The 14,909-nt window shown below is 39.3% G+C and overlaps 1 protein-coding gene across 1 annotated transcript; it reads left to right on the forward strand.

Moving 5' to 3' along the window:
* The first annotated feature begins 12,441 nt into the window (after nucleotides 1-12,441).
* On the forward strand, nucleotides 12,442-13,411 carry LOC131488761 (olfactory receptor 4B1-like). The gene has a single exon (XM_058690595.1). The coding sequence runs from the start codon at nucleotides 12,482-12,484 to the stop codon at nucleotides 13,409-13,411; it is 930 nt and encodes a 309-aa protein (XP_058546578.1). The 5' UTR covers nucleotides 12,442-12,481.
* The last annotated feature ends 1,498 nt before the right edge of the window (nucleotides 13,412-14,909 follow it).

Genomic DNA, 14,909 nt, shown 5'->3' on the forward strand with positions numbered 1-14,909 from the left:
CTGCCTCTGGACTGTGAACTTCATAAGAGTTTCACAGTTTTGTTTTCTCTCCCCTCAGAGAGGGTGTCTGCAGCTGACAGGAGCCGGGTGTTCCCCCTTCCCCCAGGTTAGTGCTGGTTGACTAGTTTCCCCTGAGTGCGGGTCTTGTGAAGAATAGGAGTTCTGGTGCATTTAAACACGGTTCCTTTTTCTTTTCCGCTCCCTGCTGGAAGTACGAGGGGATTTTTCTCTGATATTTACTGTGGGCACCTGGTCGAGCTCCTGTAGGTAAATCTCGCAATATTGTGGGCGGCCTCCTTACTGGGTTTTCTGGGGTTTTTAACTCCCAGACTTGTTCATGCTGAGCCACCCGCGCTTCATTGATTATAGTTCAGGTTTTCCTACCCCGGCCCTGATCCCAGCTGTGGTTTCCTCGTGTGCATCTCTGCTCTGGGAGGCTGCAACCCCTGCGTTCCTCCGTCTTCTCCCTAGTCTTGGTGGGGGGCAGCGGTTTGCCTTGTGTACTCCCTCTTACGGACCCAAGAGGAGTTGTTGGCTTTTCAGTCTGGTCAGCTTTTTTTTTGCTTAGGATGGAGTGGAGACTTCCAAGCTCCTTCAGTGGCAACCGGACTGGAATCCCTGTTCTCCCTGTTTTGACTGTATTAACCACTTTAGCTGTGAGGACAATCTCGTGAAGTCGACATACTCCTCAGAAGTGTGATCAGCTTTGGGTGAGGATGTCAGTGTTGAAAAACTCCGTTCCGTCTGATGCCTAATCTAAGTACAAATGTTCATCTTGACTATGAGAATAATAGCAACAAAACAGCAGTGGACCCCTCAAAAGCACACTATCCTGAGAAGTTTTCATAGATCAGCTTTATCTGTGTTGAATAAATGATTCCTTTAAAAGTCCTTGGAAGAGGGGCGCCTGGGTGGCGCAGTCGGTTAAGCGTCCGACTTCAGCCAGGTCACGATCTCGCGGTCCGTGAGTTCGAGCCCCGCGTCAGGCTCTGGGCTGATGGCTCGGAGCCTGGAGCCTGTTTCTGATTCTGTGTCTCCCTCTCTCTCTGCCCCTCCCCCGTTCATGCTCTGTCTCTCTCTGTCCCAAAAATAAATAAAAAACATTAAAAAAAAAAAATTAAAAAAAAAAAAAGTCCTTGGAAGAATAGGAACATGTATGTCTGTTCAGGTTTGAAGATAAATGCAAGTGTAGAGAGACACAGGCCAAATTACTTATATGGAGTCACATACAAGGACTTCTAATTGCTAGTTAGTGCCCTGATCACCATAGAAAACACCATCAAATTAAGAAGATCTCATTGCTTCCCAGTTACTCCTCTTCCCTCAGTGAAACCCCATTTTAATGCTCCTAGTACAGATATTCTGGTAGTTGTAAATAGATGAAGCTTCTTGGCTGGACCCTGAAGCCACTCCCTCTTATGCTTTCTTTAAACTCCATTGAATAACCTTTTTTTCCTCAACTTTCATTCACCCTCCAGTACGGGGTCTCCCTGGAGGACTGCTTAATTCCAAATGTAAACAACATGTAATTTTTACTGCACATTTATTTCTTCTGCCTCATTGGAGAGAGAGTAGACAACGGATGTTGTGGGAGCTGTGGTTTTGGGGAAAGGACCATGAACTCCTTGGAGGTTGGAAGCACCTGCAGTGAAGGCAGAAAAGGAAAGTGGACTAGAAGTCAAATGCACCCCGCCCCCCGCCCTCAGGCAGATATCCTTCATGAAAGTAATTTTTGGGCACCTGGGTGGCTCCGTTGGTTGAGCGTCTGACTTCAGCTTGGGTCATGATCTTGTGTTTCGTGAGCCCCACATTAGGCTCTCTGCTGTCAGCCTGTCAGTACAGAGCCCGCTTCGGATCCTTGGTTCCCTTCTCTCTCTGCACACCCCCCCCCCCCCTTATGCTCTCTTTCTCAAAAAATAAATAAAACATTAAAAAAAAGTATTTTTTTCTTACTTGCCTTTAAAAATATTTGAGACAAAGGAACGCATGACACACGCATTGTAAACATAATTATTTAGTGGACATCCATGAATTTGATATCCAATCAAGCACCAAAACGATCCCAGTAATTTGTATCTGTGTGCTTCTCCTCTATTCTGTTTCTCACAAATGATAACCAATATACTGAAGATAGGCTTTCAGTTTCCTTACTTTATGAAAATATTCCAACATGTGGCTATATGCCTTAACAATACTTATTCAGTTTTGCTTGTTTCTCATTTTATAAAAACGCTGTTATACATGTATTGTCTCCTGGACTTGCTTTTTTCCCCTCAACGTGAATGAATTTCAGAGATTCGTCCGTGTTTTTGCCTGTCGCTGTATTTCACCGTTTGTCCCAGTATACAATATTCCATTGGGTGAATATGTAATATTTTCCTGTTCTGTCAATCTACCTTGGTGGTTTTCATGCTAAGAGTGCTTTTATGAGCGTTTTTGAATATGTGGAGAAGTTCACCTGTGATAGATACCTGGGGATGGAATTGCTGTGTTAAAGAGTATGCAAATGTTCAACTTTACAACGAAAATGCCAAATTGCTTTTGAAAACAAACGGTGGTGGTAGTATTCATTCCCACTAGTAATGCATAAGAGATTTTGTTGATGTACATTCTTGCCAACATGTAGTATTGCCAAGACTTCTGAATGGTTTTGCCAATCTAGAGGGTATATGTGGCATGTAATTCCTGATTACTAATGAGGTTGAGAATATTTTCATGGTTCTTGTCCTACCTGCTGCTTTTTTCCCCTGTGAATTGTCAATTATTATCTTTTGCTTGTTGTTCTCTTGAGTTTCTTGAATGAAAAAAAATGGGTTTCTAAGTGTCTTGTGTATATTTTGGCTAATGTTCTGTCAGATATGTTGATGATAAGTTTAGCTCATAACTTTTCTTTTCGCTTTATGCTGTGTTTATCATTTTTGTTTTCAGTGTATAATAGTTTTAAATTTCCATTATTGTTAGTGCTTTCTGTGCCTTAAGAAATAGTTTCTTAGGTCAAGGTCAGGGTGATATTAATTGATATTCCAGAATTTTAAAGTTGTGCCTTTTTACTTAATTTCTTATTTTACTTAAAATTGATTATTGGGCATTGTGGAGGAAAGGATTCAATTTTATTTTTTCCCTTATGGAAAACCAAATATTCCATCATCATTTATTGAATAGTCCTTTTCTCCATTCATCTACAGTGCCACTTCTGACATATATCAAGTTTCTGTATTTTCTTTCTTTTTTTTTTAAATTAAAAAAAATTTTTTAAATTTTTTATTTTTTCTAAATTTTTTTTTAACGTTTATTTATATTTGAGACAGAGAGAGACAGAGCATGAACAGGGGAGGGGCAGAGAGAGAGGGAGACACAGAATCTGAAACAGGCTCTGAGCCTGTCAGCACAGAGCCCCACATGGGGCTCGAACCCATGCACCGCCAGATCATGACCTGAGCCGAAGTCGGACGCTTAACTGACCAAGCCACCCAGGCGCCCCTTAAAATTTTTTTTAATGTTTTTTATTTTTGAGACAGAGAGAGACAGAGCATGAATGGGGGAGGGTCAGAGAGAGAGACACACAGAATCCGAAGCAGGATCCAGGCTCTGAGCTGTCAGCACAGAGCCCGACGCAGGGCTCGAACTCACGGGCCGCGAGATCATGACCTGAGCCGAAGTCGGACGCTCAACCGACTGAGCCACCCAGGCGCCCCAAGCTTCTGTATTTTCATGAGTTTGTTTCTGGACCAAACCTACACTCTTTTAATTACTATAATTTATGTCTTGATATCCGGTAGGACAAGTTTCTCTAATTCTATTTTTTATTTTTATTTAAAAAAAAATTTTTTTTTTCAACGTTTTTTAATTTATTTTTGGGACAGAGAGAGACAGAGCATGAACGGGGGAGGGGCAGAGAGAGAGGGAGACACAGAATCGGAAACAGGCTCCAGGCTCCGAGCCATCAGCCCAGAGCCTGACGCGGGGCTCGAACTCACGGACCGCGAGAACGTGACCTGGCTGAAGTCGGACGCTTAACCGACTGCGCCACCCAGGCGCCCCTCTAATTCTATTTTTTAAAGAATATCTTGTTCTGTGTTCACGCTCTGTCTCTCTCTCAAAAATAAATACACATTGGGGCACCTGGGTGGCTCAGTAGGTTGAGTGTCCAACTCTTGATTTCAGCTCAGGTCATGATCCCAGGATCGTGGGATTGAGCCTCATGTCAGGCTCCATGCGGAACATAGAGCCTGCATTCTCTCTCTCTCCCTCTGCCCTCCTCTCCTCCTTGTGCTCTCTCTAAAAAATAAAATAAAATAAAAATTTGAATAAATAAACATTAAAAAAAGAATATCTTGTCTGTTTTGAGTCTTTATTTTCTAGACAGTTGTAAATCTAAATTGTCACATTCTACAAAATAACTTACTGGGATTTTGTTTTGAATTGTATTGTTCTATAGATCTTTGGGAAGAACTTACATTGGGGTAACTCTGATTTGCTTATGTGTTAATGTAAACAAAGTCTTCTGAAAAATCTAAAGGCATAGAGTTCTGTGACTAATAAGTGATTTATGAAACACTTGTTCCCAGGAAAACTGTTAAGGGAGAAGAGGAAGCAGGACAGAGAGAAATATGAACAAGGATGCAGTTTCAGGTGAATTCCAGCGGAGGGTCCTTTCAGACTGATTTTGCAGGAGAACTCTGGAGTGTAAATTATGCCTGGAGTGTGAGTGGAGTTTTGATACTCCCAGACTGTTTAGACATTAGCTAAGGGCTTCTCTGAGTTTGGGTTGAGGCATAAATTCCCAGATACTTATGTCTATGTATTAATATAGGGAAAATTGACTCCAGCCCCAAGACAATATGTGTTAATTGTTGGCAAAGTGTATAAAGGGTTGTGGGTTAAAAAAAAAAAGGATAGAGATCTGGACAAGGTTCTGAACACACCTTGACATTCTTTGTCATGTTCTTTATTTTGGTGGTGTTTAATGTTTTAAATCAGGTTGATAAATTGCTGCACCCAGCTCCTTTTATTAGATGTATTCTTAGGAACATTATGGCTTTGCTGCTATTATAAATAGCATCTTTATTTTTTCCAGATTTATTTACACGTAGTTTATGACATTGTGTAAATTTAAGGCATACCAGGTGTTGGTTTGATACGTTTATATATTGTAAATAGATTACCACCATAGCGTTAGCAAACACCTCCATCCCGTGACACATTTATCATTTCTTTTTTGTGTAAGAACATTTAAGAGTTGCTCTTAGCACCTTTCAACTATATAAAACAGTATTATTAACTATATCACCATGCTCTGGATTAGATCTCCAGAGCTTGTTAATCTTATAACTGAAAGTTTGTACCCTTTGACATTATAACTGAAAGTTTGTACCCTTTGACAATATCTCTGTTTCTTTTATCACCTCGCCCCTCATAACCGCTATTTTGCTGTTTCTCCGAGTTTTCTTAGATTTACTATTTTTTTTTTTTAGATTTTGTGTAAGTGATACAGTATTTGTCTTTTACTATATGACTTATTTCACTTAGTATAATGTATTTAAGGACAACCCATGTTGATGAAATGGTAGGATTTCATTCTTTCTCATGGCTGAATAATATTCCAGTGTGTGTATGGGTGTGTGTATGTGTGTATGTATGTATCTATATATCTGTCGCATCTTCTTTATCCAATCATCTGTTAACAACCATTAGGTTGTTTCCCTATCTTGGCTATTATGAATAATGCTACAATAAACATGGGAGTGCAGATACCTCCCTGATATACTGTTTTCCTTCCTTTGAAATAAATACCCAGAAGGAGGGTTGCTGGTGCATATAGGAATTCTATTTTTAATTCTTTTTAAGGAATGTTCATACTGTTTTCCATAGTGGCTGTATCAATTCACAGTCCCACCAGCAGTGCACAAATGTTCTCTTTTCCTTACATCCTTACCAACACTTGTTATTTCTTGTCTTTTTTGATAATAGCCAGGTGTGAAGCAGTAGCTCATTGTGGTTTTCATTTGCATTTCTCTGATGATTAGTGTCATTGAGTACCTTTTCATGTACCTGTTGACTATTTGTATGTCTTCTTTGGAAAACTTTCTATTCATTATTCATTTCTCTGCCCAACATTTTATTGTGTGTGTGTGTGTGTGTGTGTGTGTGTGTGTGTGTGTATGTGTGTGTGTGTGTTGACTATTGAGTTGAATAAGTTATTTATATATTTTGGATACTAATGCTTTATCGGGTATAGGATTTATAGCTATTTCCTCTCATTCTGTAGGTTGCTTTATCATGTTGTTGGTTTCCTTTATAGTGCATAAGATTTCAGTTTGATGTAGCCCCACTTGTTTATTTCTGCTTTTTTAAAAATCGGTGTCAAATCCAAAAAAACCATAGGTCAGGACCTATGTCAAGGAGCATTCTCCCGATTTTTCTTTTAGGATTTTTATTGTTTCCAGTCTTTTGCTTTTTAAAGTTTATTTATGATTTATTTTGACAGACTGAGAGGGTGAGCAGGAGAGGGGCAGAGAGAGAGAGGGAGAGAGAATCCCAGGCAAGCTCTGCACCATCAATGCAGAGCCTGACGTGGGACTCAAACTCACGATATGGTTTCAAGTCTTATGTTCAAGTCTTTAATCCATTTGAGTTGATATATGTGTGTGGTAAGAAGAGACCCAGTTTCGTTCTTTTGTGTGTGGCTATCCTGATTTCCAAACACTTTTTATTGAGGAGACTATCCTATCCCCATTGTATACTCCTGGCGACTTGTCATAAATACTATGTATGCATGAGCTTGTTCCTGGGTTCTCTATTCTATTCTATTCTATTCTATTGATTTATGTGTTTGTAATAAAGTTGGAAATAAAAATGATGCTTCCAGCTTTGTTCTTTCTGAAGATTTTTCTGGCTCTGGAGGGTTTTCTGTGCCAAATTTAGGTCAGATTTTTATATTTCTGTGCAAAATGCCATTTGAATTATGATGGGGATTTCATTGAATTTGTAGATTACTTTGGGTCGTATGGACATTTTAATAATATTTATTGTTTCTATGAGAATGGAATATTTTCTAATTTATGTGTGTCTTCAGTGTTTTCATCAGTGTCTTATAGTTTTCAGTGCATAGATCTTTCCACCAACTTGGTTAAAATTATTCCCAAGTGTTGTATACCTTTAAATGCAATCATAAATGAGATTTTTTTCTTAATTTCTCTTTCAGATAGTTCCATTATTAGTATATAGATGCACAACTGAGTTTTGTATATTGATCTTTTATCTTGAAACTTTACTGAATTCATTTATTCTAACAATTGACTATAGTGGGTTCTATTTGTTTCCATACAAATTTTAGGACTGTTTTTTATATTTCTGTGCAAAATGCCATTGGAATTATGATTGGGATTGCATTGAATCTGTGGATTGCTTTGGGTCGTATGGACTAAGTCAACATGACTTAATGAACATTCACTATATGCCAGAGACTGATAGACGGTGAGGAACTAGGATCTCAGTGACCTATATATGAATCCATAAATGTTCACATTGGCAGATACCGTGTGGATAATCCAGCCTCACTCAGTCATTTTATATAGAATCAGAACAAGGTTGGGGGTGGGGGGGGAGAGAAGTGGAGAGGTAAATGACGCGTTCAAGTTAGTTACTAGATTATTTATGATCAGAACTAGAGCCCAGCTGTCCTGGCCCCTGTGCAGTCCTCACTTTCCTCTCTCTTCATTCTCCTTTCCGTTCTCAGTAGTTCAGTCTGGAAAAAAAAATTCCCTTTATGTCCTTCCTTCAACTTTCTTCTGTTTATTATTCTTCTGTATTCTCTTTTGCACCTCATTATTTGGTGCAAAAACTTCACAGAAATCTCACTAAACTAATTGAAACAGATTTTGAACCTTTCCGAATCATAGTTTATTTGGTAGTGTTTCACCCGAGAGAAAAGAAATTCCATGGGGAAGTTGTTCCCTTGATTATAGTGTGTGGCTTAGTTTATTTTAAATAGTTCAGGGATCTAAGCATTTAGTCAGAATCCTTGGACTCGGTGGGTACGTTTTCTACATAAAACACAGCATCTTAAATTCTCTGAGTTTGCTGATTTCTGTGGCTTTTATTTGTTTCTTAGATATTATCCAAATATCAACCCAGATCCAGATCCTCTGAACTTTCCTCTTCTGTGATTCATCTTAGATGCCATCATTTGTTTTCTAAAAGCCCCCAGGAACATGGTGTTTTGTTCTAGGGGACAAGACCTGATTCTTGAATTGCTGTAGCAGCAACTACCCAGGGCCATCAGAAGGTAGCTTAGTGATTTCCAAGTTATTAACCTGTCAAGTATCTAGTGTGTGGCTTTGGGAAGCAATTAACCTCTGTCAGCCTCTGTTGCCTCATTTGTAAATAGAGGAGGTTTGATTAAAAGCTCTAAATATTTTCACCACTCTTAGGGGCTTAGTTGAGTGTGACGAACTGTGCTCACTGGACCCTTCAGTGAGAAATCAGCTAGGTGGGGAGTATTAGCCAAAGCACCTTACTTTTCCAGGGACCAGGATTCCTAGAGAGGAAAATAATGCTCCATCCCACTGAACCAGATCACTGCCTTGAAAATGAGTTATTCTAACAGAGTGACTACCTTCATGCTGAGCTAGAGGCACTTGAGTACACTTGAGATCCATCTGACCCAATTCCTTGTTCCAAGGCAGAACAAAACCACACCAGGTAAGTGATATGGCTGGAAGGAAGGCACAAGGCATATGATGTTGAGCAAGTCAGTTCCTTTCTTTAAGCCACAAGTTTTAATTTTAAAGGAGGTGGTTTGGTATGGAGTACTTTTTGGGGTGTGCACCAGGGATGAAGCTATGGGTTAAATTTATTCATTTCTTTTTATTGTTAAATATATATGATATAAAATTTGATGATTTCAAAGATCTTTCCAATTTTGGGATTCTTTGAGGTCCCATTTGGGAATTATGAAGTAGGAGTGTGTGCTTGGAATGGAGGTTTTACTAGGTCATCTGAGATCAGTCACATTGGCACATCAAGCTCTTTCTTACATTGAGTTCTGGGCATTGTCTGCATTCTGTTCTTCTGTGGTCCAGAATCCAGGAGGTCACGTGATGTAGAGTCTGCATGCTCTTATGCTGATTTAGGCTTTTACATGTTCATCACATTTTCTTTCCATGTGTCTTGGTAAGGCAGTATTGTGGGAGAGAGAAGTATTTCTTATCAGCTCTGTGGGAGAGATGGTGGGAATTGCTGGTGGCAGGGAGCAGAGAGAGGAATTAATGCAGAAAAGACAGAAATGACTGAAATTAAAAGGTGGTTTTCAGAAAGAAAGACTGTCAAGTATTTTATCTCCTTGGGATAACGCCTGAAAAACTTGACCTAACGTGATTTTTTTTCTTGCCTCTAGTGATCTCTCAGATTGGTCCCATTATATTTTCCTTAGTTTCAGGAATGGATAAGAAAACAAACAGTTAAGTTCATGCCTAGATAAAAGGTATATGTTTGTGTAGGCCAACAAAAATATACCTTAGACCTCTCATGAAAGAACATATTTAATTTTATTATTTTTTCTTTTTTTAATTATTTTTTAATTTTTTAAAATTTTTAAATTAAAAAAATTTTTTTTCAATATATGAAGTTTATTGTCAAATTGGTTTCCATACAACACCCAGTGCTCATCCCAAAAGGTGCCCTCCTCAATACCCATCACCCAAACTCCCCTCCCTCCTACCGCCCATCAACCCTCAGTTTAGAACATATTTAATTTTAACTCTTCACTTCTGTGTTATGTACTTAGAAATTGTATAGGGCAGTGATTGTAGAGCTCTGGATCTATGGTGAGGCTACTTGGATTGGAATCCTGACTCCACCACTGTGGAGCTTCTGGCCAGGTAATTCATTTCTCTTTGATTCTGTTTTCTCCTATGTATAAAAGGGGGTGATATTAACCCCCAAATCATGGGTTTATTGTGAGAGTCAAATCCATAGTGTACCTAGAACATTTGTAAAGTATATGGCACAAGTACTATTGTAGTGCTCGACATCATTATTAATGAAAAATGCAGTTAATAAAAAAGATTTAAGAATATTAAACAGATATATTTGATTATTATGATGGTATATTTCTTAGTAGAAGATACAGTCCCCAAAGCTATAGTTATAAAGCAACCTGTTAATTTCTATAAAAGAAGTATGATAACAAACCACAGGAGCACAAAGGAGAGAATCTATTATTCCTGGTGGAGTGTTTGTGCAATTAGAAAGAAGGAACACTAAACACAGAGAAGGGAGAAAGGCACCTTGGAATAGGAAATAGGTGTGTAACAGTCATTTGGGAATGACATGGGTGCAAAAATAGGCAATGGCCAGTTCAAGCAGGACCTGGACTTTATGCTAAGAATGTTATAATTTAGGCTGTGGGCAATAGGGAGATATTGGTAGATTTTGGGTAGAGAAGTAACATGACCAGATTTACACTGAAGGATAATCACCAAAGTATTTTCCAATGCTCAGGGACGAGAAGGTGCAGATGGGTTGGAGAATTAAATGCAAGCTTTGTTCAACACACCAGACCGGGACTGAGTTGGAAGGTGGGTAGTGTTGGAAGGACAAGGAGAGGGCATATCTGGAAAAGGAGGCTCTGTTGCGAGAATAAGCAGGGTGGGCTATGGGACAGGGAGAGAACATGAAAGAGGCGAGTTGAAGTTTAGGGGGTAAGAGGATGATTGCTGAGGTGGCTCAGTGTGTGAAAATCTTTAAAAGTGAATCGTAGGAGTTCAGGTTTTCCTCCAGCTATTCCCACGCAGGGGACGATCCGAGGAAAGAAAGATCTAGGAGACAATTTTCTGGCTGCAGTGTGTGGGATGGATGGCAAGAGCATCTGGAGATGAAGAGGTATTGTTAATCTGGGCATCTGCTGAGAGAGTGTGAGAAGGGGTGGCGGGAAGAATGGAGAGAAAGGGCACACAGGGGGATGGTTTAATGAGAAATTAAAGGGGTGTGATGATGACTGGCGTGGGCATGAGGGAAGGCATGGGTCAAATATGATCTCAGAGCTATAGCCTGGGCATCTTGGATGGTTTTATGAGCATTTGATTATTAGTGAGTCTTAAAATCTTTCCATATGTATACTGATATTTTTACTTATTCTTCTGTGAATCTCTATCTTTTGCCCATTTTCTATTGCGATACAGGTATATTTCTTAGAGAAGTTCATTTTCATGTTGGGTTATTAAGCCTACAATTTTTATTGCTCTAGAACATGAATTGCTTTATTATTTTAAGGTTCAATGATTTTTATTTAGTTTTAAACTTCAACATGTGTGCTTATATGAGGAATTCTGACACACAGTACTGTGTTCTTATCTGTCCATATCACTGACTTTTGTTTTCTCTGTGGATTCTGGTACTTGATGTCCAGGTGTGTTTTTAGTTCTTAAGTATATTTCTTAAAAATTTCAGTATGAAGTCAGGGTTATGGGGGAAAAGAGTGGAGATTAAATTTAGAACAGAGAATCAAGGTATCGTGATTTTTCATCCATGTTTTTCATGGGTCGTATGTGGTGGAAAAAATTCCTAACATGGCACCTTAATCTAGAGACTATTTTAAATCACATGACATTGTTAGCTTGAGGCGAATATCAGATCTGTATTTATTCTGTATAGTCCAATGTGTTTATACATATATTAGAGGTGCTCCGTAATTATCTGTGCCAGGGGAGTAGCTCATAGAGATATCTTAACTCTTGTACACTTTGCTGCTAACTTATCAACATGGAGCCAGAGCAGGCAGGCTGGCTAGCCATAACAGTGCTCTCAGAGGGCAATCTCTTTGAGTTCAGGATATCTCAGTAGTTTGAGCAGTGGGGAAATAGATGTGAAAGTCATATGAAATGATGGAGACAAACTAGTAAGTTGAATTCTGTCCAGGATTTGAGCATTTGTCATACAGTCATCGAAGCTGAAGACTGGCAGAAGATTCTGACCTCTGAATGAAGGACAGTATACTCAGGACCTTCTGGAAAGGGAAGAATTATCTGTGGGAAGATGTTTCTCAAGGCAGAAATTAAGGAAACCAGGAATTCAGGAGTAGAAGTGTCTCATGAGGATTCCCCAACAGAAGAGAGCTATTCAAATGAAATGAAGATAATAAAGGCTATGAAGTTGAATGGCTCCCCAAATTCAGAATCTCTTGTAGCGAACTAGAAAGAATACTGGCTGAAGTCTGAAAGCCTGGCTCTGAGGCCCAGAATTCACCGCTTTCTGTGTGATCCTGGGTAAATAACCATCTCCCTGAGCCATAATTTTCTAATATACGAGCTGTCATTAGATTGCCTATATTTAATGCTGAATGAGTACATATGGGCTAAATGAATGGGCAAAGTGGTTTATACTGTCTAATGTGCTATAAATGAGGTGAACTGATTGCAATCAGTGTCTGTTTTATTACAGGTCTCTCATTACCTGTGCCCAGAACACATGATTAGATTCCATGGCGAGTACAAATAATGTGACCGAGTTAATTATCGTCGGTCTTTTCCAGGATCCAGAAGTGCAGAGGGCATGCTTTGTGATGTTTCTTCCTGTGTACCTGGCGACAGTGGTGGGCAATGGTCTCATTGTTCTGACAGTCAATGTCAGTAAGAGTCTGCGTTCCCCCATGTACTTCTTCCTTAGCTACTTGTCCCTGGTGGAGATCACTTACTCCTCCACTGTTGTCCCTAAATTCATGACAGACTTACTTGCCAAGATTAAAACCATCTCCCTGGAGGGCTGTGTGGCTCAGATATTCTTCTTCCACTTCTTTGGAGTTACTGAGATCTTCCTGCTGACGGTAATGGCCTACGACCGCTTTGTGGCCATTTGCAAACCTCTTCGCTACACCACCATCGTGAGCCAGTTTGTGTGTCGCCTTCTGGTGGCTGTTTCCTGGCTCGGGGGCATAATTCACTCCATGGTCCAGATCCTTGTTACTGTTCAACTGCCGTTCTGTGGTCCCAATGTGATTGACCACTACTTCTGTGACCTCCATCCGTTATTCAAGCTTGCCTGCACTGACACTTCTGTGGAGGGGGTTATTGTGTTGGCCAACAGTGGATTAATCTCTGTCTTCTCCTTCCTCCTCTTGGTGTCCTCCTATATTGTCATCCTGTACCACCTGAGGAACCATTCTGCAGAGGGGAGGCGCAAAGCCCTCTCCACCTGTGCCTCTCACATCACAGTGGTCGTCTTGTTCTTTGGACCTGCTATCTTCCTCTACATGCGGCCTCCCTCTACTTTCACTGAGGACAAACTGGTGGCCGTGTTCTACACAGTTGTCACCCCCATGCTGAACCCCATCATCTACACACTCAGGAATGCAGAGGTGAAAAATGCCATGAGGAAGCTGTGGGAGAAGAAAGTGAACTCAGAAGTGGGATAAAAATGAAAAAATGAAAAAAAATTCTTCAGAACAGGACTATATATGCATTCTGTTTTTGGTCAAATGTAAAGAGCAGAACAAAAGTTGACTTATTCATATATATTTTTTTGTGGTAGATAAATGAGCCCCTTATACTCCATGTTATCAGTTGTAGCTCTTTCATTGCTGTCTGTATTTCGGAGAATTTTCAAATTGAGTTGCATCTTTTCTCCTGTTGTCCATAGTGCAAAGTGCACAGATTTCAGGACGGATCATCTAGACTGGAATTTCCATTTGGAATTCCCACCCCGTCATCTTCTGCCTGCACAACCTTGGGTTCATGCATTTTGCCTTTTGGTGTTAGCATATGGTGTGTGGAAAGTCTGTGGACTTGGAGAATGAAGTTTATGTTTTGCCTTCCTACTGATGTGGTCTTGTGGGAGTCACAGGAAAGCATTTTTACTTCATTTGGTGTCCCTACCCCATTAATTTAATTCCAATGCCTAAAATTCCATAATAGGAGCTTTATTTCATGACAGTAGGGCATTGCTAGAATGGCAGTATCTCTTGGAGGTGAACTACAAATGCTTATATTTCTCATATCTTCTTGATGGATTGATTCCTTTATCCCTATACAATCTTTTGTCCTTTGTTATCATTTTTGGATTAAAATCTATTCTGTCTGATATAAGTATAGCTACCCCTGCTTTCTTTTGTTTTGGACTTTCTTTTCTGTTGATTTACTTTGAGCCCATATTTGCCCCTAAATCCAAAATGTGTCTCCTGTAGGCATAGTTGGGTCTTCTTTTTTCTTATTCCAATCAGTCGCTGTGTCCTTTTTGATTGAATTTAATCCATTAACATTTAGAATGAATTATTGATATAATTTATAGTTTATCTTGTTAATTGCTTTCGGTCTGTTTTGAATTTCCATTGTTTCTTCTGTTTCTGCCTACCTTTTTTTTTTATATGTTTATTTATTTACTTATTTTGAGAGAGAGAGAGAGAGAGAGAAAGAGAGAGGGAAAGGGCAGAGAGAGGGGAGAGAGAGAAGCAGCTTGATGTCACAAACTGAGATCAGGACTGGAGCCAAAATCAAGAGTCAGATTCTTAAATGACTGAACCAACTAGGTGCCCCCGCTTCTGCCTACCTTTGTAAAAGGTAATTTTCTGTGGTGGTATGCCTTTGAGAATCGACTCTGTGTTTCTGCTTTGTTGTTACTATGAGGCTTACATAAAATATCTTAGAGATAAAACAATCTATTTCAAGTTGATAGCAATTTCAATTGCATATAAGATATCCACCCTTTACTCCTCTATTTTGTGTATTTGATATCACAATTTACTTCTTTTTATATTGTGTATTCATTAACAAATTACTGTATATATTGTTATTTTAATACTTTTTCCTTCAACTGTTACAGTTAAGTGATTTTCACACCATTGTATTATAGAATTAGTTTTTGAAATCTGACTTTATATTTCACCTTACTATTGTGTTGTATAATTTGGTATGTTT

Source organism: Neofelis nebulosa, chromosome 10 (assembly GCF_028018385.1).
Source record: "Neofelis nebulosa isolate mNeoNeb1 chromosome 10, mNeoNeb1.pri, whole genome shotgun sequence".
Lineage (NCBI taxonomy): Eukaryota > Metazoa > Chordata > Mammalia > Carnivora > Felidae > Neofelis > Neofelis nebulosa.